The sequence below is a fragment of the Dromaius novaehollandiae genome, chromosome 12 (genome assembly GCF_036370855.1).
Source record: "Dromaius novaehollandiae isolate bDroNov1 chromosome 12, bDroNov1.hap1, whole genome shotgun sequence".
Classification (NCBI taxonomy): domain Eukaryota; kingdom Metazoa; phylum Chordata; class Aves; order Casuariiformes; family Dromaiidae; genus Dromaius; species Dromaius novaehollandiae.
In genome coordinates, this window is record NC_088109.1 from 14,446,664 (window position 1) to 14,474,189 (window position 27,526).

The window sequence follows — 27,526 nt, forward strand, 5'->3', positions numbered from 1 at the left end:
CAACAAAAGGAAAAGGAAAGTGGGAGAGGTGGGAGCTGACAGCTTCTTTTTTTTCAGGCAGCGTGGTTCCCCATGTCTGGTATCAGAGAACTGAACAGTTATGGGGTTAAAGGACCTTCACCTAATGCCATGCGTGAATTCTGTAAGCGGACCTCAGCTCTGCAACGACTCCAGAAGATCTGAGCAGCAACAAGACCAAAGCCAGCAGGCACCCAACACTCCTCAGATTCAAATGTTTAAAGAGCTGGCAGGTCCTTGAACAAGGTGGCTGGCTCCCCGTAGGAAGGGGGACTTGACTGTCCCCTTTTCCCTGCTCCAACACATACAAAGGCAGATTATTAGTAAAGGTGAGGCTCTGTGATATTTTTCAGAGGTTTCATTCGCGGTCACAAGTCCACCATTCCTGATTCTTCGGGACCATATTACCTGGAGGAACCTACTGCTTATTCAATTTTGGTGAGAATCAGCTGCTTTGGCCAGCGTGGCCCTCTGGGCCTCTCTGACATGTTCCCGGTTACACAAGATAGCCACGCTGCACTGAGGATGTAAGCACTCCTTTGCCAAATCCTCATGCTGCCAACACAACATGGTCCTTCCACACACGCAATTTCTAGACTGGTCAGGACAGTGATACAGACACACAGCAATTTTTAATGAGTGGATAGTGACTACAAAAAGAGGGAATGGGTTTTAATTCTAACCTGAAACATGCAAGCTGCAAAAGGCTGTTCTTGGTTAGGAAACACTGATTCTACTGAAGTTCTATCAAAATTATGCTGTCCAATTCCCAGTGGATGAGAAACAAGCAAGCAAAAAGTTTGGCCTGACAAGTTTGACCTAGAAACAGGCAGAAACATGATAAGAAAAAACAACCCCCAGATCACGACATTACCTTTTTTTAACCACTTTATTTGTATGCGTATTTCTATAAACCTTTTAGCTACTGGACGTTTCATAAACCGTAAAACAAAACCAGCCCTCCTACCCCCAAAACACAATCTATCCTGCTTGTCAGTCAGACAAGAGCAGTGCTGCCTAGGTAGGTGGTGTCCCTAAATAACCTCCTGCTGGGCGTGAGCCAGCAAGGAGCTCCGTGTGTCAGACCCTGAGCGCCTGAACCGCAGAGAGGAGACAAGTCTAAAGATGCGGTTGCTCTCCTTCCCCGGGAATGTGACGGGAGAGAAAAGGGGGGTCAAGAAAATATTTTCCTTGATGGAAAGTCAGAGCCTGACACAGATGCTGTGACATCCATTTGCAGGACCGGATCCAGCGACCTCCGCAGGCTTCAGACCAGCCTCACCGGCTGTTACCACGCTAGGGATTGAAGCCAATCAAAATGTTCAATCATTACAATATGGCCCAAGTGCTCCTTAATGCTTCAATTGCAGGCCACATGTGAGGCACAGGCATTGCTTAAAACTGGCTTGCTCACCTGCCCCAGCGCAGGTCTGCGGGTGCCGATTCCTCGGGGCGGACGGAGCCCAGCTGTAAGGCACGATGGGGAGGAGAGGCAGGGCGTCGGGGGTGGGAGGGGAGGCCCAATCCAGCCAGGTGACCCAGCTCTCATTGACAAGTACCCTGTTGTCCCAAAGGAAAGCACCATGTCGAACGAGTGATGTGGAGCAGCGCGTGGTCTCTTAGTTTCCCAGGTTCATGTCTGCACCGTGGATGAGCCAAACCAGGCGGAAACAGATGGCCAGGAATCCCGTGCCCAAGAGATCCCCTAGGGCAGTGAGGTAGGGGATGGAGAAATTATCCGGATCCAGTGCCTTCCTCCACATCATGCGCACAATTAAGTCAGCCATGTAGAGCAGGATTCCCACCTGAAGAGAGGCAAGACAGACCCTGCTGTGAGGCAGCAAGGAGAAGGGACAGACAGCCTTCTTCAGCTCACAACCAAAATCCTCACGTGGCCGTTCCCAAGGTACCAGAGTTAACAGGGACCTCCAAGAAGTAAGAACTTCCCCAGAGAATCGCTGTTTCTCTCTAGGATGGAGCTGAGCTGGACCTGGTATAGCTGGCTCCCAGCACCCACGGCCCCACAAAACCAGGCCCAGTATTGCCCACAGTGCCATAGCCCCTGGCTGCCAGCCACTCAGCAGCATCCCGGCACGGGGACTACACCTGAACAGCTCACAAGCATCACATTGCCCAAAAATGGGAGCCTGGTGACACTGACAGCATTTCCTGTGCTGGGAAGGGATGGTTCCCACTTCCCCCGCCACAAACAGGAGTGCTCCCATTCACTCCATCCCAAATAGGACTGCCACAAACATGCAGGCTTATCTTATCCCAAAAGATAAGCTTATAGCCAGATTTTTTTTCCTCTTCAGACTTCTTTTTCACATTAGAAATTCAGATCTCATCTACTTTGTTTTTCCTAAAAGTCTCACTGGACCACTGGAGTTTGAGGCAGTCTTTATATCAAAGTTATCCCAAGCAGTATTGACATGTTAAAAAGAGTAACCATTTTTTTTCCATCTCAACAGCTTTTAAATCTTTGTTGTGATTTCTTTTAATTCCTATTTCACTCCTGATCCTGATAAACAGATGGAGGAAAAAAATACTTCTGTTAAAGATTAAAGACTCTCTAGTTAATTGAATTACGAAGAGAGAAAGAGTTTGCACTCCATATCTGTGGTCCCTCCATGGGAGACCGCAGCACAACAAGAACCAGACAGAGTCGGCATTTCTAAAGGTGAAAACAGCAAGCTGGAGGGGATGGCGGGGTAGAGGGAAGAGGATAGATAAGGAAAGCAAATTAAATAACAGAATCGCAGAAACTACAGCTAGATGGAAACTCAATAGGATATATAGACCATCCCTCTGCTTCAGTGCAGGATCAAATATGTCCAAATCTTTCCTGAAAGTGGTTTGCTTAACATACAACCCCCAAAATGGAGAAGCCACACTCCAGGCAATTAGTTCTGTGGTTTAAATTTTTTTGACACTTTTGTTTTTCCCAAGGTTTCTAAACTACCTTTTTTCATTTGAAACCCGTAATTTCTTATTTCATCCCTAGTGACCACGCAGAAAATGTTATTCTGCCCCTCTCTACAGAAACTTGGTAGTTTAAAGACTGTTATGAGACTTTTCTCAAGCCTCTCTTCTTTAGACTAGCTAACCCCAGTCCATTCAGTCATTCCTCCAAGGTCATGTTTTATAGGCTTCTGATCATTCTCTTTGGGTCCCCTCCAGCTGACCCAAACTCTCCCCTCCCATTCTTTCTGGCTTTCTTTATAAATTATAATGGAGGGAGAAAGAGTCAGGCTGAGCATATTCTTCTCTGCTGGCCTCCACGGGAATCTTTCAGGGTCAATGGCGTTGCTGGGATTCTGCTGTTTACCCTGTCATTTACTCTGTATTTACATGCTTGGCTCTACTTGAGGAGTTACCTCGATGTATAAAGAGAAGAATAAATATTTTCCCTTACAACTACGACTGTGGGTGCTGGGTGTAGGGTTGCACAAAGGTCAAGAAAAACTGATTGTTTACACATGCAAGGAATTCACCCGGACACAACGCTGCTCATAAGGCAAAGCGAGAAGCCAGCTACCTCACCCTGCAAACTAATGAATCACTGCTTTAAAAGGGCAAGTGAAGTCAGAGCCTCTGAGTTTAAGTGACAGCTGCGTGCGTTTGTGAGCGAGACAACGAAGTCTATGGGGCAGGCAGAACAGCGCAAGGGACGGAAGTCACAGGCAGAACAAACCGGGTGATCTGCCCATTGGCTACCTGGAACTTTCATTTTCAAAGACAAACTTCCCAAGTCTGGGTTTTCCCTTTGCTTTTGATCTGAATGATCCTGTCCACAGGGGTCTCCAGTTCTTCACCATGATGTGGGAAACTGGTTTCCAAAATGAGTGGGGAAACCTGCTGGCTGGGGTTCACATCCTCTCAAATGCCTTTTACTGGGATGAGCAGAGACCGCCTAGAAATGCTCAGGGCAACAGTCAGTATGGTAAAAGAGGGTATCGCCTACAGCAAGAAGTAGAACCTCTTGCTAACTGCATGTCTGCTGACTCTTACTGCAGTTCAGCTGGTAATGGTAACTTTTTCCTCGTTATGTTTTGGATTCCTTACTCACCCGTAAAGACAGTCACGCTCATGTGGGGAACCTGGCAATTTGGGTGAAGTATTACCGAAGATAAAAGATGCTTGGTAGGAAGTACTCCTGAAGGACTGGAAATGGGGGCCATTGCTGGGAGTTTTACTGTGACTCTTGATTAGCCTGGAGATTTTTTTGTTTTCATGGATCTGAGAGGTTTCGTTTGGATAAGAGGTTGGAGTTTACCTGCAGCAAAGCAGCAGTCAGATAAAGTATCACAAAGGTGAAGGACAGAGACGTGTGGCCTCCCTGCAGCAGATGGATGGTGTAGAGGAACACGAGGTGCCCTGGGATAACCAGGAGGAACAGGACTCGGGCTGACTTGGAATTCACCTCTGCAGAGGATACAGACAGGAACATCAATCACAGTGGCTGCAGACGGCAGGGGGACAATAGGACACAGCTGTATGTTCTAATGATGATACACAGATTTGGGCTGTCCACTACCACTAAGAAGGGAGTGGAAGGGACAGACAGTTAGTCATCCATTTCTGAAGGATGCCCAAGACCCTTAGTGCCAGTCTAACAAACTGAAAAGCAGCCTTTTTTTTTTTTTTTGGTAACCCACTCCCACTGACCACATTGCTAATGACTTTTCTAGATCATGTAGCAATTTGAAGCATCTGTAGTACTGGCCCAGCAGCTTTGTCTGGCACAGAAACTGTGTGCCAAAGACAGGCTCCATGCTGATCCTTTCAATCCATTTCTTCCACACACTCCTCTCAGCTGCTCTGAGCCTCCCACTGCTTCTCCCATGCCTTGCTGCAAGCTGCTCTCCCAGTTTTCAGTGTGTTCCAGCAGTAATCCCCAACCTTGCAGGGAAAATCAAGGGGAACCTGCAATCTAAAAAGACAACACAGCCAAATCCAGTTTTACTGATGCTTAGGCTAATGCATTGCTGAGGATGGAATGATTTGCTGATTGTCAGCAAGACTGTGCTTTATATACCTGCCTCCCCCCAGCCCTGACTGCAGATGATGGCTCTAGGGTGGCAATGGTTAACGTGACTTTCTATCAGATCAAATTTGAGATTCCATTTTTAATGACTTTCTTCAGTGCTCCCTGAAGACCAGTTTCCTTGCATGTCAGTGAGCAGGTATAGCACAAGCTTCTTCTCAAGCTGCCCACAGCAAAGATGCTTGCTTTCTGATCTGAAGATTTTCCTTGTAAGGGGGAAAGGGAATTCTGTTTTTGAAACCCACCTAGTTTTTGGCCCACCAGGCTTAATAAAGGAGCCATCTGCGATGACGAGCCTTGAGACATGGAAGGCTAGGGTTCAAGGTCTACCTGATGAGAAGAACGTGGTACATGGGTTGGGCCAATTCTGCCTCATCTTGTACGGCAAAACTCCAGGCATGCTCCAGAAGTGCAGGAATGTGGAAATACGGCTGGCCTGGATAGCTACCAGATTCCCTCCAACGCCTATGAGGACAAAACACAGCAAACCTGTGAGCTGCCTTCATTGGGACAGGAAACATCAGCATAAAACCTAGCCCAAGCCAGTTCAATCTGCATTCACTTATAAGCTTACTGGGATCACAGCAAGAAAAGAGAAACTGATCCCACAATGTCATGGTGACACTACACTATTCACTTAGCGAGAACAGCTCATAAGGAAGGAAGGCTACAGTGACCTCCTCCTTTTGACTGCTTTATTGGAAACATTTTGCTCTCCTTCCCAGCTCCAGCTAAAAATGCCACATGGCCTCCGAAGAGGATGTAATTGCACCTGGCTCAAAGCAGCCTGTGAGGAAAACACCTGGGGAAAGCAGCAGAGGCAATGCAGCCGCTGCTCCCACTGCTGCTTCTCAGATTTACTCAGCCAGAGAGCCATTATTGTTTAAAAGACAACAAACATCATGGAGAGTGATTATCTGTCTGTCTGAAGGCATCTGACACACTTGTTAAGTGAGAAGGAATCATATGAGAATGAATCAGAGCCCAAATATGTTGGGTAATTAAAAGGCAATTAATTCCTTCCAGACTGATTAATTCTAGTAAACATGAAAGAGCAGCTATATTTTCCAGCAGAAAATAGAGGGCTGATGATCTACAGAGCAAACCTCCATCACCCGGCGTGTGCAGCCTAGAAATGCCACAAAAAAGATAACAGGGATCCAGATCCTACAGCCTTTTGATGTTTTCCCTCCCTTGCGGAGGGAAATGCTCCATCATTAAAAGTGAGAATTGCCAGAGTGGAATCAAAGTGAAGATACCAAGACAGAGCAGTACAACTTAACATGGGAGTTTTAAAGCAGCTCTCCGAAATGCTTTGCAGGACTCCCCTGCACATACGAAGTGAAGAGCTGCTTGTGCAAGGACACAGAGCACAGTGTAACTCTGACACCAGCTCTGCAAAACAGCTCGCCCCGTAGCTTGATGTCTGGGTCAGTCATTGTTCAGCTAAATCGCTCCCGACGTACTTTCCCAATCAGACTCTTTGGCTAACTGTGTGCTGGAAAGAGTTTGTCAGCAAGGTGGCTGTCTTTATGCAGATCCAGGAAGGTTACAGCTGGATGACACCCTCTGACACTGCAAGACGACACCACGCTTTGAGGGTGGCAAGAGGCCAAGCCTTTCCTAGGAAGGTGGGTTTCCCCTGGAATGTGCCTAGCCTGCAAGAAACTTTACAATAGCAGAAAAATAATCCAGCAGATCCTCAACAAATGCCCGAATCACCAGCAGTTTATATTGGCGTGTATATAACAAAACACTATGAGGCTTTATACAAATATAAGCACATACACAAGAGATTTATACATATAGCAACAGATATATATACACACACATATATACACACATACTTAAAATCCTCATATATTAATTCTTACTATAATCTTTGTATATTAATCTTTATCAACATTCTGTATAGAGGGTGATGGCAGAGCTGAAACAGCTGAGGGGACAGTGACAGGGAAAATGGATTTATTGGGACATCCTTAGCAGGTTTGATGTCACGGAAGTGCAGGTGTCAGCGCAACTATCAGAGATAACCATCAGAGGCTGTTAACCTTTCCCACAGCTCTGCTATTATTTTTCAGTTCTGCCTGTTCTTTCAATCCAGCAACACTCCAAGATATGAACAAGCAGGGATGTAACGGGGACCAGTAGTTTCCTTTCCACTGGCAATGGGAGCTGGGACTTGAACCCAGACCTCTGTGTAGAGGTAAAAGTGGATAGCATAACCCTATGGGGAACAAATAAAAAAAATGAAAGCATGCATATAACCCCCCTCCAGCCTACCATTAATCACAGGTGTGAAAACTGCCATGCCTTCAAAGTTTGGGTCAGTTACAGTTTTGTCCAGGATGAGCCCACCGATGCTGTTAAAAAATGACAGGCAATGAAGGTCGATCACTCCCTCTTCCCTAGGGCACCATCCGCTCTGTGAAAACAGCCCACTCCAATGGGTTACTGCTTCTTCCCCATTGCCAGTGCTGGACTGTTTCCTATAGCAGACACCGACTCCTTTTACAGCTCAGTTATAACTGTTAGATAGACTCCTAGTTTTTGTTAATGGCATAATGAGATCAGGAAGATCCCTTTCCCCACCCTTGAGCAAAAATGCTATTAGTCATGGAAGCTTTATCATCCTCCCTAAAAGTTTCTCTAAACCTCTAAACAGGATTTACCAGCAGAATACAAAATCATATTTTTATGAATGACCATATTTATCACAGGTGAACAGTTTTTTCTTTTTTTTTTTTTCTTTTTCTTTTTTTACATTCTCTCTCAGATCTCAGCTGGGTCTGAAAGATGTAGCATGGGGGAACGAACTACCCGGCTCTACACTCATGGAAGTCTCCATTTACAACCAGATAAAAATGAGGCTAACGTCCAACCATGTCTGTGATGATCATCTTATCCCTTTTTGGTTTCCTGCCTTGCACTCACACGGTGCATGAATGTGTGAGATTTAAATTGATGACTTATTTTTTCCCAAACATTTTAGGGATCCCTGTGTGAGATCTCACAGCCTGCTGGTGGTCCACCAAAAGTTGGGAAGCACTCGACAAGATACCCTTCTGCTGTTCCACCTTCTTTGGCTCTCTAAACAAAGTCACGTCTATCTGCACTGCGCGCACACATGCGGACGTAGAGGAGAGCTCCCTCTTGGTTTACCTGCTGATGCTCATTGCAACAATGACCGGCTGCCATCCAGATTTCAAGACTTCAGCAAGGGAAGGACTTTGCTTGGCGATAGCAACCCAGAGAGGGATCAGGATAATGAAGACAGCACAGATCAGAGGAGAAAGGTATTTCAGATCTGGCGAGGAAAAGAAATCTTGAATTAACTGCCTCTGGCTCCACAGGTTTCCAAAATGATACTGCACATTTCTGGAAGAAAGGTAGCAAGGCTTTGGCTCAGACTGAGTTTTGTTAACAAAAGAATCACATGAATCAAGATATTCCCCACATCACCACCTCACTCCACCACAGAAACCCATAATTAATCTGTGAAACTCACTGCTGGAGGATGTTACTTGCAAATGAGTAAGTCTCCAACTCCATCTCCAGCTAAGCAAGACAAAAAGGTATAAACTTTCTGGCTTCAGGGTACAAATCAAACAGCAGTGCAAAGGGGAAACTCTCCTGTGTGCAATCTATATCACACTAAAGACAGGGACACCCCACGTCTTCACCTAAAGCAACTGGTTACGGGCACTTCTGGTGATAAGCTAGCAGAGTCGGTGAACAGCTGGTCTGCTCCTACAGGAAAAAAAGTCCTCTTGCATGTATAAGCCAGTTAAGATCCAGGGTTTCTTTCATGCTAGCTTACATGTGTTTCCATTAGGTGCTTTTTCCATTCGGTAGGGGCATAACCTTGAAATGACCTTTAGAGGCAAAGGACTTAAAAATAAATAGATGTGCAGCACTAAAAGAAAATAAACATGACTCAGAACAACAAGAAACACCTTCAAGCAATGGGGTGGACGCCAACCCTTTTGATATAAAACTGCTTCTTCAACGAAGCTCCCCATCTGGTCTCTGTGTTGGGGCCAAAGCCAGTGGGTTGTAACACAGACTTTGCAGGTAATCTGGAAGATGAAGCAGGCTCAAAGTGTGCATTTCTCGAAATGACATTGCCAGAGCCTCGGGCTACCTAGATGAGACTGCATTGATTTGATGATATCCTCCCTGCGTCAAGGGCTCTTACACAAAGAGGCGTATTCTTTACATGTGGCTTTAGTTGGCACTGAAATGCAACCACTTCTGGGATGTAAACGGTCACTGTTTTATCAGTGCACTGTACCACATGGAGTCATTTAGGACAGAAAAGTTGTATGACAGAGTTAGTTGCTGAACTGGATCTCCTCCCTCACCTCCCTCCCCCCCACCCCACTCCAGCTCTTGTTGTTTCAGGCAATTAATTCCTTCTTCAGTGATGCAGACACACAGCACTGGTGTCCATCAATGCTTACCAAAGCCCATAAAAAGACTCCCGCTAGGATGAATGGCCTTTAGATTCTGCATGCCAGTTCTGCCACATTCTCCCCTGAGTAGCCCCCAAGTAAGCTGCAACCTTTTAGCATAGTTCATCTCTCCACTATGCAGGACAGGAAGGGTTAATTTCTAAATAACTAAAAACCTCTGCTGGCAAAAGTGTGCTATACGTACAGAGAAGGTGCTGCACTGCATGGCACATGGTACCCTAAACTTTACATCCCACTGTAATTCTCAAAGCAGAATATCAGAGGCAAGGCTATTGAAAGACAAACTAACTTTACAGAGGCAGGTGCAACGGCGTCATGGAAAAAGCCTATTGAAAAAATATACTTCTGAAGCTCAAGGAGAAGGAAGCAATGCCTGGGCCTCTCCTTGCAATGTGCATTCCCTTGCTCGCTCACTTGCTGGCATATGGAACTAGTTATGCAAACTGGGAACAGCTGCCTCGCTGACTGTGTGCTCAGTCTGGAGCAACAGTTTAGGTTTCAAATGGTATCGAGCTTGCTGGATCTTTTTATTTTCCTGTTTCTATTCTAGGTTAGGCTCGGGGTAGAAAGCCCAGCACTTAACAAGCAATAATTAAACGTAAATCACCAAGTTGCAACATGTTTTGAGTTTTCCAGAGCGAACAGGTGCCAAAGTCTTTGCCAACCAGCAGCATGGCTAACCTCATAGCCACAACTCCTACTTAGAGCTCTGAGAGTATAAAACAATACAGTACTGTCTCCCTCACTCCAAGATGATAATATCATCTTGTTCACCCACAATACTCCACAGGAGAAGGTATGAGAATATTGTACAGATGCCAAGATGCAGAGATAGCCTTGTGTTCTTCACAAACAGCCTGTTATTACCCACAGGCAGAATACAGTTTTGCTGGGTTACTGACGGATGCAGGAACAGAGTCCCAGTGTCACATGTCAACCTTCTGCTCCAAAGCAATGCACAATACACTCTGGCCATTTCTTTGACAAATCTCAGTTATGTTTCTTAGGCTCTGCCTTCCAGTTTGCTACTAAAAGAAAACCAGGAAAAAGCCTTTGTGGTTACTTTCCCATCCCAGCAGGATGGCAGCCTGCACTGTGAAACATCCCAGAAATGGGTAAGTGCCCTGCAATTATTTCACACGGATTCATCCCTTGCTTGCTGAGCTACAAATCTCTGCTACACATTGTACCTATGTATTTGAAGAGTGTACTGCTGATTCCTGCCAGCAGGGAAAGGGTTATCAGGTCTCCGAGGCTTGCTGCTATGGGTGTGGCAACGTTGTCTGGATTGATTCCAACTTTCCTTGCACCGATGATCACACCAATCATCACCAGACCTAGAGAAGACACAGACCAGGCATTAGAGAATGCATCCTGCTGCATTTTGCCCTGGAGCTGCTGTGCAGGTTCTCGGAGGGCTGCGGGGTCTGGGAAAAGCAAAGACTAGTGGGTACTGCGCAACTGGAGATTGGACATCCCCAGGAACTCGTCCTCTTGCTTTCACCAACCTGAAGGGCATGACTCTGCCCTTATGAACTTCACCGAAGGCCCAGAGGCAGACAAGCAAATTCCAGGGATCAAAGGAGATACCAGCAGGCAGCCCAAACGTAGACGCTTCCCTCCTGAGCAGCCTAATCTTTGCTGGCTTGAAACAGGACCAGGCATGAAGCACATTCATAGATAAGCACACAGCAGGCATGCACCAGCATCCTGGTGTCATCCCCTACTCTGGATTTCAAAGCACAAAGATATTTTCCATATTAAACAAGTATTTTATGTGAGTTTGAACAACCAATCAGCAAAGAGCTTCGTTACAGTAAGAAAAAGCTGAATTAGCTGTTCAGCCCAGCTATCAGAATAACCCCTTGAGGTCCAGAGTCCTTGGGGCTGCTTTAATTTTCACCGGGTGAGGGTTGATGTAGTGAGCATCTCCAGAATCAAGGGGTGAACATCACCTCTCTTCCACTGTGCTCTAAGCTCCACCTGGTAAAATTCAGCTGCTGTTCAGGATTACAGAAGAGGAGAAAAGCTTTGCCTCTCCAAGTAAGTTAATGAGCACAAACCTCAAATCCTGCGGAACATGCAGGAATCCCTCAGCCATTAGATCTGTCACAGAACTGTGGAAAAGCCACCTGGAATAAACCCTCCCTGGCCAACCTCTACTGCTGCGACTGGCAAGGACGGTCTTGGCACAAGACACTTGAAATTTCTTCAATATCCTCCCATGGCTGACAGGGCGCACCAAAGGACACCTAAGAATTGGTTCTCTCCAGCTACCCTCCGTGTTCGTACAGGCCCATCAAAATTAAGCGTACACAGGAGCGCAGAGGCCCTCTCCCTCTAAGAAATACCATGTGTGCACCTTCCCAGATAAAACATCCCTTACAAAGAAACACATCCTCACACAACGCTGCATTCTCCACAAAAGCCCTTCCAGACACCCACACTCCCTCTCTCTCCACAGCAGTGTCTCCCTCCCTGGTCATAAAATACTAGTTTCCCTTGGTGCACCCCCACACTGGCCACCTGTGACCAAACCTAGGAAAGAACTTAATGCTAGCTGCAAGCCTACTATGGTATGGCAGCACAGCCTCCCTGTATCACATCAAGTGGGAAGACTGAAGGAAAGAATTTAATGAAAGTCAGGCTGCTGTTTTTCTCTTTTAGCAACTGCCTCATCCCATATTTTTCATCAAGGGCATCTACAGTCCCTCTTTGACTTCAGCTTCAGGATATGCACTTGCTCTAGCCTGTCCCTTTCACATAAAAACTGGCTGTATAAAACTCTGCCAGCTCTCTCTATTCGGGGTATCATGCTGCCCTCACATGGCAGACCTACAAACTGATTGTCTTCAGCTGGTACAAAGACGCTCCTATCCATCCACCACCCCTGTGTTTCCCTTGTAGACAGGAACAGCTAGGGAAGTGGACTGCCTGGCTCATGTCAAAGCAGGTGAGCCTCAGAGCCAGCCCCAATTCCTCTGCAGAGCATTGGGTGACCCAAGTCCATCTTGAGCGTGGTTCAGCGTTGTCTGCTAACAAGCAAAGAATCTCACCCTGCTTTATGCATGGCATTAGTTTGATCTCCTCTAGAAAAGGGCCAGTGTTGATAGCTAATGTGTCACTCAAGCTGAATGGAGAAAGTGTGTGCATGTGTGTGTACATCCACCCATAGCATGTGGCATTTTTTTGTGCGTCGGGTAACATGGGACATTTTGATAGCTGCTGTGGATGCAGAGCCCAGCACATAACAGATCCTTGAAGAAGGGGAGCAAATACAGTGTTCGGAGAGAGTAAAAGCAGAGGATGTTGGACTAATGCTCCCTGCTTCCTTCCTTCCTTCCTATGCCAGACTGAGGGGATGTCAAGTGGGCCTCCCTGGAAGAAGGGAAAGGTTTTTGCACACCTGAGTGCCACATATTTGACCTGAGGAATCAAAATGACTCACCGAGAGAAAGTGCAGCTATGAAGGCAGTGGTCACACTGCTGGCACACAGCACGGCAGCCTGGCTTAGCTCCACAGAGCCCTTGGAGATGGCTCCCAGGATCACAGCAGCTACAGCAGCCAGAAGCCCCACCACCGTGGCCTGGACCTGGGGGCCAAAAGACACCTGGTGAGCAATCACCCACATCTGCTCATAGGCAGCCCTGGCTTTGTGCAACCGCAGCATTGCTACATAGCTTGGAAGGCAAAGCCTTATAGAGATGCTGATTTAGTACGTATTTAAGCAGTGTCGCTGTAAGGCTCCACTGCACTCAAAAAAAATTCTGACAAAGTCTGGAGAAAAGCTCCAGAGGCCCACAGAGGGCAGATAACATTTCAGCAGAGGACACTGTGCCCATCAGCAGAATACTCCTGGTCAGTACAAAAATGAGATCCCCATCAACACAGTACTTTTAGCAAGCTGAAAGCTGTGGAGGAAGATAAGGGAAAGCAGACACGTTGCAAGTCCTGTGGCCTTGCGATGTGCAACCTCTAGGCTAGTTGCTGGATTTTAACAAGCAGAAAGAGCTACAAGAATCACATTTCTCCCATCTCTCCCCTCCCATCCAAGGCTGATTCCCCAACATCGCCAGTAAATGACAAGCTTTATCTAGGGGCTGTTGTGAAATCTGGAGCGTGCCACAGCTTCCCCTGCAAGGTAGGGTGTTTTTGTTATTTCAGTTTGTCCACAAAGGCAATGAATGTCTAGATCTGTTTTACAGCTAAGCTGCAAGCTCCAGGGCCCCAGGGAGCTTCACTGGTGAAGTCTTGTGCTCTGCTTGGCTCCATTGAGAATACCTGTCCCAAATCGACAGCTCTGGATCCAGCACTGCTGGGAAGAGACGCTGTCAGGCTGCAGCACTACAAGAGAAAAGGGCCTTCTTCCTCTCCCAGCTGGAGCAACTCACCTGGATCAGGGCTAAATTGCACGTGGCCAATTTCCACTGCTTTTGGGCATCATCCATCTGTCCGGTGTTAGCCTAGGAGTCAAGAGAGACACCCTGAAAACCTACCCCATGGCACAAGCCGTTCCTGAAGGCAGCAAGGCAGTTTCACCCGGTCTCTACTGGAAAGGGACTGCTAAAGCCAGAGAGAGGGGAGTGCAGGTCAGCATCTTCCCATCCTCCCTGCACTTTCTTCTTGACAGGGATCCACTATGCTCCAGCCCAGTGTCCCAGGAGGCTCAGAGGCTCACGTGGAGGTGCAGGCACCTTGCAGGGTGGACAGCCAAAGGTAGAGTGTGCAGCCCCTCGCCGGGGGCGCCCAGCTCATACTAACAGCCTCAGGTGGGTTCAGGAAGAGCAACAGGTGAGGACGAATATGCAACACTTGCCACTTGGGCACTGCCTCAGCAGCATGGTGCTGTGCTGACAGGATGGGCGGGCTCCCACAGGCCAGGGCTTTCCTCGGGAAAGGCGCTCCGTTTCGTCACATTCTCCCAAATACGGAGGCTGCGAGGGGGCTGAGGCTGCGGTTCCAAGAGCACAAACAGCAGATCAGCACAGCAGGGCTACTGCGATCTGGCTCAGGGCTAAGCACATCCACCATGTCCCACACAGCCCAAAAGCTGATCAAACCACTTTCCTCATTCTGTCCCCCTAAATTGCTCTAGCACGCTCCAAAGCAAATAAAACCACTTAGGGGGATATGAATCCTTCTGAGAGATCAAATCCAGAGTGACAAAAGCTACTGCAGGTCACAGGAAGCCTGAGGCCACTCAACCCAAGGTGGGATGGCTGGGAAGAAAAGCCCCAGGTCTCTTACGTGTCAATAACCACAGAAAAAGCAACCCAACCCTGCAGTTTACAGCTGTGGAGCCCTTGCTTTATCTCCTTCATGCGTCTGTCACAGGGCCCCAGAAAGCAGCAACTGGACGCACAGAGATTAATTCACCTGCAAAGAGCAGACAGAAATTCTCTATTCCAGTTACAAAATGAGGGCAAAAACATTATTTTAATACTCAGACAGCACTTGTTTTTACTTAGCAGGAAAGGGGATGTCTCAAACACATAGTGTGGTTATATAAAAGCAGAATCTCTTGATGGCTCCTGCTAATGCCCCACCACCACCACCTCGATAACACTCACAGCAGTAGAGAGTCTGGATGCCAGCGTCATTTCAAGATTACCCTTTAGACCAACCAGGGCAGGAACCAGAATAAAAACTTCTGTAATTGTCCGAAACACATCCCAGTGCTAGAGGGAAGAAAACAAAGGAAACAATCTCAGTCTGTGATGCTGTTCTTTCCAATACTGTTATTTCAAAGGGGAATGGGTTCCCATCTCATCGCCTGCTCTACAGGTGTGTGCTACGCCCATGTGGGCAGATGTTACCCCAGAGCTGGTGGCATTTTGGGAGTGAAGGAAGCAATTTTCAGCTTGCAACATTCTTTCTGATCTCACACACAGCAAAGCAGCAGCCTAACAGGGTAGGAACCTTCTTGCTGAGAGCAGGAGATTTTGACAAGCCACAAATTAAAATGTACCTTTAGCATTAGTAAAGAACAACACGAAAAATAATTAGGGTTCACCAGCAAAATGAAATACAGCAAGCTCCCCATCCTTCGTACTGACGATAGATAACAGAAACACTTTTTGCTATGCAGACTCATAATATGAGTGCATACAAAGACCTGGAGAGGATTTAACAACAAAATGTTATGTCTGCTTTTTTTAAACCAAATCTATAACTAAGTATCTAAGGTTGGGGGTGGGAGGGAAGATTTTCTCACTGCTTCTCCATGTGCAGTTCCTAAGCCCTTCTGTTAACAAGTATGCTCTCAGCACAGTTGGAATAAGGATCTTGAATTAAGATAGCCCATAAGCCTGAGCTGCTGAGGCAACATCCTCTGAAGCTGAACTATACAAAGTCCTTGAATCAGCTGCAGCACTGGAAATGATCTGAAACCTTGAGTAACTCTGTTGATTAACACACATATCTTGTCTAATTTAACTATCATACAGTGCCTTGGAAGATAATTCATGCATCCCCTGTGCTGAACTACTGCGCATTCAAGGGTGCTGGCAAAGTCACATTGTAGCCAGAGAAGATCCCATCAGGATGGACCGGCAGAAGCCATCGTGAAGTTCTCAAGGCTGCAGATTTTTTCTGATATTGATTCAGACACTGTAGCAAGAAACTGCTAGAAAGCGTGGGCAAGCTGATTGTCTCATCAACTGCGAGCTGCACCAGGAGAGCCCCTCTTTGTGTCACTCGTATTACTGTTCACTGCAGCCGCCAGAAGCGCCAGGCTCAAACTCAGCTGCGGTATGGGGAGGGCAAGTCCCCTGCACTGATCTGGAATGAAAACCAACTAGCCTGACATCTAAGAGCAGAATATACAAACATAAGGGCAGCTGCAATGAGGCAGACCAAAGGTCCACCTAGCCCATCCTTATCTCCAAGAGTGGCCAAATTCAGATGTATAAAAGAATAATTTACAAATGGGACAAGTATATGGGGTAACTCTCCTGAGTATTTTCCAGCCTGCAATTGCCTGCTACAGGGTACTGAGCTGGATTAGTTTCTGTGCACTTTGTAGTGCCTGAAGGACTACTTTTTCAACTACTTGCCCAATCTCCCCTCCAACCCACGTGCCATCCTGTGACAAAGGTTTCTATAGCTTAGCTACCTGTCGTGTGAAGGATCACCTCTTTTCACTTATTCTGAACTTCTCACTGGCTAGTTTCATACGATGGTCCCTAATTCTGGTGCTAAAGGGCAAAGTGAAGGATGGATCCCTGTTCACATTCTCCATGTCACTTGGGATTTTATAAACCTGAAAATTCCAGGAGGTGGAACAGGCTCTAAAGATGTTGAAACATTCAGACAACAGCCTGTTGGGAAATACATACAGGTGGTAATGGCTCGGTGTTTTGCTCTGCCTGTGCCGTGGGAAGCTGTGGGAATCCGGTGGTGTGGTTGTCTGCTAGGAAGACTTCACAGCTTCCTTCTGGATTATAACCAGGGAAGAGCAGCTAAGCCACCCCTAAGCACATGGTGCAAGACACCCCCTCAGAGCTGCAGACAACATTACTATCAATGCAAAAAGGCATGTTTTCTGGCAGCGATGACCTGGAAACAGACATGTTCCAAAAGGCTAAAAGCTACTTACTGTCGAATAAATAACAGACAACACCAGGGTAGTCACCTTCCTCGACACACTACAGTTTTGTCTGAATTTGTTAATATGAGAAAAGCTACTGGGGGGAGCATTTTACTTAAAAGATTTAAAACCCCTTTTCTCCTGTCTCTTTAATTATGAATAAAGAAAGTTCTGAACACACGCTTGACACCTTCAGAAGAAACAGGAGAAAAAACAGACTTCATAGTCACAATATAAATAACCCAAACATTTAAACTAAGCAAACATACAGACATTCACATACATGACCTTGCATATTTTGCACATAAAAAGACACATAAATAAAAAGCAAGAGACAGACCCAACTGCTTTTATTTTCTATGTGGGTCACCTTTGGGAAATGTCACTTCATTATACCAATGTGAGCTCCAATCCTTGTGTTCATGTATAAATTTTCCAGGTTTCGGGCAATCCTAGCCAAAGATTTAGCATGCAAGGTATGATTCTTGGGACTCTGCCTTATATACAATTACACTGAAAGGCTTTGGACAAGTAATAAAGAAAAATCAAACAATTATACTAAAAAAAAAAAAAAGCAACCTGATTTAACTGCTTCCATTTGAGTCTCATTAGTGACTCCCAGAGAGCCTGAGGACAGATTCAAAGTGATTTATACCACAGTAGCCAGGACTCCACTGTAACAGGGACTGCACAAATACAGAACAAATGGATGATCCCTGTGCCATCGCTGCATGGGACCATCAGCAGGAACAGGAGGCGGACATGGCAGGTTAGGGCCGTTCAAGCAAGGAGCTGCCTGAACAAAAACAGCTGGATCAGATCTAGAACACATCTCTGTCCTTCCCAGTGGAAACCGTGCTCGAAGGTAGAGGAACAACCCCCTGCAGCCCGGCAAACCCACACAGGGTAACAGGGCCAGAAGGTGACTCTCTCCCACTTCACGCTCCCATAACAGAGTTACGGCCCTAACTCACAAAGCACAGCACCAAAGAAACCTGGTTACACTACTCTCCAGTGCAGCTGGTCCATCTGACCCCACGATCCCCACACCAGCTGGATCTGCTCATGGGGTCACAGAGGGGAAGAGAGGCTACGATGTACTGAGACGGACGCCCCAGCGGCAGCCTAGCCCTGCTGTCCCTCCCTGCGCTGTCCTCCCAGCCCAAGCCACCTCTGTTACCTGTCCTGGGGCATCCATCCTTCCATGGCAGCAGCTAAAAACTTCAGACTTTTTCCCTTTCCCTGAACAAGTCAACAGAAAGATAAAAAGATTCTGGACCGTGAAACACAAGCCACTTCAAAATCCCTTTCAATGCTAATCATATCATGGATTTTTAATCAAGAAAGGAAGGGATAGCTTATGTCTGCGGCTTTTACTTGGACCATGTTGCACTGCAGTGGCATGGAGGGGGAGAACAAAAGCAAAGATTTCTTTCTGAATTCTCTGCTTTGAAATCTGATCTTCAGGCTTCAACTTGATTCCCAACCTTACTGTAAAAGAGTGGGCCAAACCCTGCAAGGTTTGTGCCTCCCCAGCAATGCCAGCCAGCCTGGAATCCGGATCAACCAGCCAGCCAAGGATCACTGGAGTGGAGGTGGAAGAGTCAAGCAAGAAAAGACCTTTGCCACGCTCTGGGCCCAGCACAGGGACTGCATCATCTGCACAAACAAGAAGAGAAAATGGCAGGTAGCTATTGCTTTGGGCACCCATATGTTATGGTGTGAGAGACCCAGCTGTGAGCCTTTGATATCAACCTGGCTGGACGGATTTCTCTCCTTGATTTTTTTTTTTTTTTTAAACAGTAACTTGAAAATATCTTCGTTTCATCACTGGACAGATGAGAAACACTGCTGAAATCCTGAAAGGCCTGAAGGGACAGAAATAAACAATTTCCACCATGTTCTCATCTTTGTAACAATGTCAGCCCTGCAAATGATAGGGCCAGCTGGACTCCCAGCTCAGAGGCACCGTATTTCTGAGTAGAGCCATTAAACTCACACGTACACTCTAGATACCATTGCTGAGCTTGCCCGCGTATCTCCCTGGCAAAGGCAGATGTAGAGTTTCCTAAGGATGTTTTGCAGTGACTGGAAATAGTGTAAAACACTATTCCTCAGTCAGATCGTTCCCTGCAAAAGGGTAAATCACAGACTCCTAGAAAAGCCTCTAGTCTCAGCAGTGTGAACCCTCATGAACACCAATGTAAGTCTTAAGATAACTGGCATCAGGCAAACAAATCAAATCTCACATTTTCTTTGGACAGGAGAGTGAGTTTCCACCTCTCGTTGCTTCAGGAAGAAAGGCAGAAAAAATAAACAGTTCAAAGATAAAAAGGCACAATCCAAATCCTTAAAGGCTAAAATTGCTGGATTTTTCCAGCTAGTGGCTTTGTTTTTAAACGCAGAGTTGTTGACATCACGGCAGCTCACCTCAACAACATTTCTCCTAAGCCAGTTGCAACTCTCAATCCCCTAGCTCCCTCCGCTGGGAGTTTGGGAGCCGAACCCGTTGACTGATCACTTCTATTTTAACGTAATTGAGAACTCCTTCACCAAAAAATACGCTACTACTTGTGCTTCAGGCATGACCCCATTTCTGAGAGTCTAGTGAGCGAACATACAAAATGGACTACAATCTGCTATTTAAAGGACACAGACAACATAGGTATACATGGTTTGTATTTTCCACCAGTTCTAACATGGTAGCATTTGAACAGAGCCTGATTCTTAGGCTTTGGATTTGGAATCACACTGGATTTCTTCTAGACAAAGACCTGTTTACCTGCCAAGGGTATGGAACGAGTATGTACTATGTCTTTATCCTTTTCTGAAATAGCTGGCCAAAGATAACTGCTAACCAGTAAAATAACATCTCGGGTAGATTGAGAACTTCTGTAATGCTGCAAGACAGGTCTGTGCCTAACAGCACAGCACAACAAGGTGGAGAGGACAAACACAGCACAGCAGCAGCATGTGTCACTCCAGTTAACCCTTTTTTATGTGATATTCCTCATATTCCCCTTAATTCAACTTCTCTGCCTTCTTTGTTTCCTTCAGTGCAAGAAAAACAGCAAGGTATTGTCTTTCCAAACACTCAAGTGTCCATATTTAGCTCCTGCTGCAGTACTAATGCCAGAGAATCCAATGTACTCTAGTGAGCTCGGGCTGCAAGATATATCCTTGGGAAACTCAGCCAGCCTTTTGATTTGTAAATCCAGTGGCATTAGATGCCCAAACTAGAGCAAATATTGCATTTCTATTGGTGCCACTAGTACAATTAAGACAGATAGGACAGATTCTGGTTGTGGGTGGGAGGGTATAAATCCAGCACAACTCCCTGGAAGTTAACAGAAGCTATTTCAAACTTACGCTCGCCTCAGAATCTGGCCGAGAAGCACTCGGTTTGTAGGCAATTATAATCTCTTTATGCTGGCATGTCTCTCATCACGGTATCTAAATGCCTTCTAGACCAAAGATTACATTAGGTTGTTTGCAAAGAACTGAAAGCATAAACTTACCTTTTAAGTGGGACAAGTAGTTAACAACCCTGACCTACATATCTCCTTATCAGAATTTTCTGAGGGAAAGAAATAATATCATGTAATAGAGGAATAAGCTGCAGTCTGAGGTCAGTTGCTTCATACCGCTTGTCACCGAGTGTTTAGCTGGATACAGCGAAGGGAGCACCCAATCTAATGCACGGAGGGCAGTGTCAGGCAGCCCATCTGAAAACCACTATCCCGCTTTACAAGGAGCCTAGGTACTGATCTGCAGAAGATGGATAGCATCTCCTAGTGCAGGCAAAGCTTCCAGCCATCCTGCTGACTGGCTGGCAGGACCATAAACATTAAAAAGAGAAAACGCAAATACTCAAGGTCAGTGAAATAACCCACCCCTTTGCTACTAAAGAGCCTAACCACAGGTACCTACTTGTACAATATCCATCAGGAGGCCAGCAGCTACCATGCCCAAGCCAGCCAGAAGGAATGGCACGAAAATCTGGGAGGCGATGGAGAATGAGGTCTCTGGGAGAAATCCACTGGCTGATCTGGTCAACTTGCAGGTGAAACCTCTCAGCTTCTTGCCATGAAAGCACAGCTCCAATTGTAACTGGGTGACCACCATGGTCAAATACTGCTACCCCATGCTCAGCACGGAGAACAGGGAGGGGGGGAGAGGGATCAGGACATCACACAGATCCTCCTAGTAAGTCACTCCAAAGTCAGATGTTTTTCCTCAAACCACAGCAATGATGACAAATTTCTTTAGCTTCTCCTCTTCCTAGAAGTGCTTCCAGAGGGATGCAAGCAAGGATATCTTCCAAAATCAGGTCAGTTGGATTGAGTCCAGGTGGCAGTGAACTTGACGGACACTATTTCTCCAAGTTATATCCAGAGGGGAATTAAAAGAGAGATAAGAAGATCGTGGAGATGTCCATGGATGAATAGAAATGAGCCCACACCCCATTCAGCTCCCACCACCTTTGTAAAAACCAGAAAGACCTGCTCGGGCTACGGCATTAAAAGACTGACAGGTCATGCAAGAATCCCTCAGCGTGCTCAAACACACTAGTGTCCTTTCTCCTCAGGTTACATTTCTTGTCAGACTGCGGCTCGCCTTTGATACGAGGGTTTAATATATAAGCCTGCTCTGAACCAGCCCCAGTTCCCTCACTCCCACCATAAGCAACATTGAGCTTTTCTCACTGTCCCAAGGCTGAGGAGGTAGGGAGTTAACAACCAGGTTCTGCTTTGCTGTCCTCCAAAGTGAAGAAAGGTCAAGGAAAACATGAGTCCACACTTCTCATTGTTGACAGTCTTATGCAGGTACCATTCCCAGGCAAGTGACACAGCTAAACCAGCTGGTGAGAGAAGATCTTCCCTTCTAGACCTTGGCCCCTCCTGTCCCCTTCGTGGTCTCAGCAGGATGTATCAGTGTATGCCAGCTATACCTCTGAATGACTGGCTTTCAGAGGAAAAAAAAAATGCAGAGAACCAGCCAATAAGCTTCAAAAACGAACACCCTTATCTGCTGTCATCACTTCAACTTTCTGCTAGTTTGCAAAGGCCAAGATAAGAGTCATAGCTGGAGCTTATTTAAGGTAGCTCCGTAATTTCACTACACCACAGGCAAGGGAGAGAAAGGGCGACCGTTTCCAGGGCATGCTGCAAGCTCATCTCTCCTCCTGTCCTAAAGCAAAACACATCACTTCTGCATATTCCTGGGAACATACTGCCTTTGGCCCTAGAGCTGGGGGTCTCATCTCAGTGTCTCCATAGTCAAAAGGCTGACACATGCCCAGGAATCAGAGCTACATCATGGCCACGTATGGCCATGGAATTTGTATCCTGCTCAGTAACGACAGGAGAATATTCTGCAACTTAAAGCCAAGCACGGGGGGAAAGGAGTCAGGGTATTCTGTCAGAGCCCTTTTCTAATAATTTGGGCAAGCTAATTGGAGCAAAGGGTCAAAAGGCTTTAAACACACAGTTTAGTATGAAAGGGTATAGGACTGGGTTAGTAGGTTCACAACTATGTTTTTTTCTCTATTTAACCACAGGTTTAAACATAGCCATGCCCGAGTGAAGGCCAACTACTGAAAGCAAGTGTTCAGTGGCAGGCATGAAACACATAGGTTTCTCAGTCCAGTTCAAATTCAAAAATTACACTGCCTTACTAACACATTTTGTACTCACCAGCCCATTCCCTGACATTCTCTGCAGAGAGATGTAAAGATTAATGGGCTGCGGACTCTGCCCCGGTGACAGGCTCCCCGGCTTACAGCTAAATGCATTGGCTGGATTGGACAGAACACAGCATACTTTTGCCTCATATATAAATAGGGAACTTAAGAAGCTCTTAGTCATTTTGGATGGTGCATTTCCTTTGGTCTAAATGCACATGAACCAAAGAAGGAGGCCTAGCGGCCTGAGATGGCACAGAGATCTCTACGGAAGCACAACAGGTTGCAGAACAGGAGTACTAGCTGCAGATGTGGGACTCTGTCCTTTGCTACTTCCTAGGCTGCTATTTTGGGACAGCCTCAGGAGAAGCCTTCTCTGCTCCCCATGGGCTTGATATGTCCATGTGTGCCTCCTCCACCTAACAATGCTCCGTTGAGCTGAAAGCTAGAAGGGGAGATCATTTCAGTTGGATTAACTGGAAGAAAGTCCACAATGGCTGAAAGAGGGACGTTAATAAAAATCCCATAATAACCACACATAACCCAACCTCATACCAGCCAGGAACTTAGAAGCAACAGCATGAAGGCCCAGTTCTGCTTAGAAACTCACTGAGTAAATAAAGAATAAAGAATAAGTTCTGGGCAGCAGCCACAGGTTTTCAGAGGTCTGATAATGGCCATACCCAGGCCCAAATGTCACCGCACCTGCTGGCTGGACTGCTGACAGGCAGAAACATTAGCGTGAAGGAAATATCAACGAGCGTGAATGATTCAGATACCACTTAAAAACCCAACAGCAACGCTTCCTGTACTAAAGCTGCAACCTGCCAGGGTTTATGAGTTTATCACGCTTCGGCTCTCTCTGTTTCTAAGTAAGCACCATAAAAAGCCTTCGACCGATGAATCAACGTGCAGAGAAGGTAATTGATTCAGGTGACCTGTGCATGTACACCGGGTCATTTTATTATGCATTTAAGGAGTCTCTGATAAAGGCTTGCACCATATGTACCAGCAAAGGATGTATTGCATTTTCTGGCAAAGAGGCATACCATATTTGTCCGCAAAGAAATGCACCATGTTTGTGAAGAAGGAGTGTTGCCAAGCAGCATGAAACAGATTACAACTAGCTGAGAAAAAAAATGACCCTCACAGCTGCACCATTCTTCATGGCAAAATGTGGGGAGGCGCACTGCTCCCCTTCTCTGCACACAAATACACTATATCCCTAACCCTGCCAACCAGTCAACAAGCAGCATTGCCCTGGAGCAACTAGGGCAGAAACAGTCTCCTTGGTGGGGCGCTGGCCCTGCTCTGGGGCCGCCATCCACTGCCACAGCACAAAAGCAGCAGAAAAAAATGACATGTGCCAAAGAACACAATTTCAGGTGTACCTTATCATCCCTGCAGAGGAGGGACAGGGATACCAGTGAAGACTCTCATAACACAGAAGCGTTAACAACAGACAGCACTATCCTGACCTCTTAGACCCACAGGATGCTAATACTTTCCAGGGACCTTAGGCCCCAGTTGTCAGAGCAGTATCACTCCTGATTCTTCTAGCTCTTTATCAGCTCAGAGCTATGTATTCTTTCTGTTTCTTCCCCTGCTTTAGGAAAGGACAGGGGAGAGGGTTTAGGTGGAGATGCTGAGAGCAAGCAAACTGCGAGTGCCAGGGGCCAAAGCCACGGACCATCTCCCATTGCCCCACAGGCGGCAGCAGCGGGGGCAAAGGCGAGGGCTGGCTGGCAGCAAGGGAGGACAGCTCCCTGCAGCAGCGAGCCCACGATGAGATGCACTCAAGTGGTCACTGCTCACGCATGAAAAGTCACTGTGCTAATAGCCAAAGGCCTATTTTTCCTACGTGACGTTGGACGGGTTGATTTCTCAGGCTCTAAGCACTAACACGAAGGTTTTGTGAGCTCTCTATTTGCCTGAAACAGAAACCAGATTTCTGTGGTTTCAGAGGAATATGAGGTTTACTTTACATTTTGTTTAAATTAGTGTCCTACTCATTCCTAGAGAAAAACACTCTAAGGGAAAAATACAAGAAAAAAACCCCACCTCCAACACTATAAATCCATCTGCAATCTATTTCATGCCTAGTATCTCAGGCTAGGAGGTAACACACATTTATTGCCAAAGATCCGTAGGGATGGGCAGGTCCAAACAGTCTAAAAATAAAATTGAAAGTGGCTGCTCAATGCTCAAGACTCTCAGAACAATATCAAAGGAGACAAAAAATAGTTTGTCACTGTGTTCTAGATTTGCCTTGGTGTTTTTTCATCTGAATAGGTATTCTGCTAGATATTGAGCACATGCTAAAGTCATTTAAGGATACCTTATCACTCTTAAGCCTTTACAGCTTTTTAGCTTAAGGAGATCAGCTCAGAGCTATTAGGAAAGGAACATAGCTCCAGATTTGCGAAAGCTGTCCATGCAAGCACAGTAGTTTCAATGTCACTGTATCAGATAGCTCAGGGCAGTCTGACCCAACAGCTAGCTAGTCAAATAATAAGAGTTAACAAAAAGGCACAGGGCAGTGAGAGTAACCTGGAGCACAAAGACATAACAATTTACAATCTGGAAAATAACTAGAGGTTTAAACGGCCTAAAATTAAGTCCTCATCACTACTTTAAAGCTCTGCGTTGTTTCACTATGGGAAGCAAGGTCTGGTTCTGATTGTCACAGAATCAGATATCACAGACTAGAAAGAAACTCAAGCATTTAAGTGATTGCTATAAGGCCTTAGAAAAGGATAATAAGTGCAGGCAGGATGAGGAGTTAAGTGTTGGGCAACTTGGCTCCTTGCGCAATGAAGGAGGGGATGCACAGCTTTCCAGAGCTACATCCAGAACCAGGAACAAAACAGCTGTATTCTGCTGTGGGAAAGCGCTGCCCCACCATAGCCCTTGGGGCTGCAGCTCAGCCACCCTCCTCTCAGCACCAAGCTACGACCTCCATGCAGGGCTGCACCTTCCCACGTAGGTGCCTCAGCGCATTCATATGTCCTTCAGCACCATGTTGTCTTTTGCCTCCAGAGGACATAAAGGACCAGAAAAACACCAGACGCTATCTCCTGAGAGCTGCACAAAGTAATTATGTAATAGATGAAGGATATATTGGTATAAGAAACTGCTGCAAATTCACCTTTGTCGTCTCCAGAGCAAATCCCCTACCTCTGAATACAAATCTCCCACCTCGCCCGTCCCAGGTATATCAGATACGTTCCTTTCCCTTACCTGAACGTAATCCAAAACCATGCCTGCCAAGACCATGCCAAGCCCAGCTAGGAGGTATGGCAGGAGCACCTGCAGGCAAATCGCAATGGCTGACTCTTCCCGCAACTTTGCCATGGCCACTTTCTCCTCAGCCAACAGCTTCTGCTGTGCAAGCAAACAGGCATCCTCTGCCTCCTGGCTGCCAAGTCGGCTGTCTCTATGTTTACCCTTGCTCTTTCCTTTGTGCCTGGATCGCTCTCCATTCCTAGTCCTGCCCTCCTTTCTCCTCTGTCGTGCCTCCTCACCCTTCATGGTGGCTTTCTTGAATCACAAAGTTATTCTGGAAAGACAAAGCCACAAACAAAGAGACAATGAAAGAAGGCACTAGATGGGTCAGGGACAGAAAACCCGTCAGTATTTTGCCTATTCCACCAATGCGATACCAAAACACCACCTACTTCCCCAACCCTAGACACAGTCCATTTGCTGACCCAAATGCTGGTGCTCAGTTTACCATCAGCTTTGTGCTGTGACAAACTGAGTTCCCTTCCCACAGTCCCACCTCTCTTGCCAGGCCTGTAGTCATGCTAGACTGCTGCCATCCAGGAAACGCCTGGAAGGATGCGGAGGGTGCCGCATGCAGCCTGAGTTCTGGACCTGCCAGCTCCTCACGCCGGGAGTCAGGGGAACTGAGAAGCCAGCAGAATCCAACCCTCTGGAGAGGCTAAGCCTTAGCCATGAAATAGGATCAATCTGCATCCTGCAATCCAGCAAAGGGCAGTGCGATCCACAGCTAGCACAGCACAGCCAGCTGTCAATCGCTCCTTGATAACAGGAGAGCTCTTTAATCCTCTACCTAATCTGTATACTTTTTCTTCCTCTTGTACCCTGTACGACACGTCTGCATTCACTATGTGACTCACCTATCAGTAGAGCACCTCCCACGCCCCCACAGCATCCCGTGAAAATAAATAACCAGGCAAAATCATTAGCAGTCACCCCTTCCCTGTCCTCGCACCTTGATCACTCACATAATCACCATTCATCCCGACTGCCCCGCTGCTAGCACAGCCAGCGGCCCAAATCCTTCCCCATCGCCTCCTGCCAGACCTGCAGGGATGCTGCTGTTTGTAGGACGGGCCCCACGCACCCTAATCCCTGCCCTATCCCAGCGAGGACCAACCCTCTTCCTGGCCAACATCTGGGGAGCAGAGGAAGCTGCCGGAAGGTCCCAAACATGGCTGGGGCAGGCAGGGGAGGATGGACCAGCCCAGGGTCCCCGCCACCACGGAAGGAGGAAACCCGCGCCCCCAGCACTTACCCGCTCCCTCGCCCTGCCCTGGGCAGGGGCCGCGGGCGCAGCTGGAACGGATGCAAGAGGGGGAGGCGCGCGCCACATCTGGAGCGCGGCGGGCGCGGCCCGGAGCCCGCCCTGCGCCGCGGCCGCGGGTTCGAGCCCGGCCCCCGGCCGAGCGGCGGCGGCGCCGTGAGT

At 47.0% G+C, this 27,526-nt stretch overlaps 1 protein-coding gene across 4 annotated transcripts; it reads right to left on the bottom strand.

The window, feature by feature from the left end:
- Positions 1-888: 888 nt before the first annotated feature.
- SLC41A3 (solute carrier family 41 member 3) lies at positions 889-27,526 on the bottom strand. 4 transcript variants are annotated; one of them, XM_026093106.2, is made up of 11 exons: positions 27,356-27,511; positions 26,056-26,374; positions 15,115-15,222; positions 13,936-14,007; positions 12,992-13,136; positions 10,734-10,880; positions 8,231-8,375; positions 7,352-7,431; positions 5,396-5,530; positions 4,295-4,443; positions 889-1,823 (listed from the first exon to the last, which is right to left on the bottom strand). In XM_026093106.2, exons 2-11 carry the CDS (start codon positions 26,344-26,346, stop codon positions 1,638-1,640), a joined length of 1,458 nt encoding a protein of 485 aa, XP_025948891.1. In that variant the 5' UTR covers positions 26,347-26,374; positions 27,356-27,511; the 3' UTR covers positions 889-1,637. The 4 variants fall into 4 exon arrangements, with proteins under 4 accessions (XP_025948891.1, XP_025948893.1, XP_025948892.1 ...); XM_026093108.2 differs by lacking the exon at positions 26,056-26,374 and having other exon boundaries at positions 27,356-27,526; XM_026093107.2 differs by lacking the exons at positions 26,056-26,374; positions 27,356-27,511 and adding an exon at positions 21,063-22,082.

Bases quoted from the DNA above. Each gene is read 5' to 3' on its own strand.
- SLC41A3 (XM_026093106.2), bottom strand. From the start codon at position 26,346: ATGAAGGGTGAGGAGGCACGACAGAGGAGAAAGGAGGGCAGGACTAGG. The intron at 15,223-26,055 runs GTAAGGGAAAGG...TCTTCCCTCTAG, and splicing joins TGGTTTTGGATTACGTTCAG to CACTGGGATGTGTTTCGGAC. The intron at 7,432-8,230 runs GTAAACCAAGAG...ATTTTTTAACAG, and splicing joins GTTGCAATGAGCATCAGCAG to CATCGGTGGGCTCATCCTGG.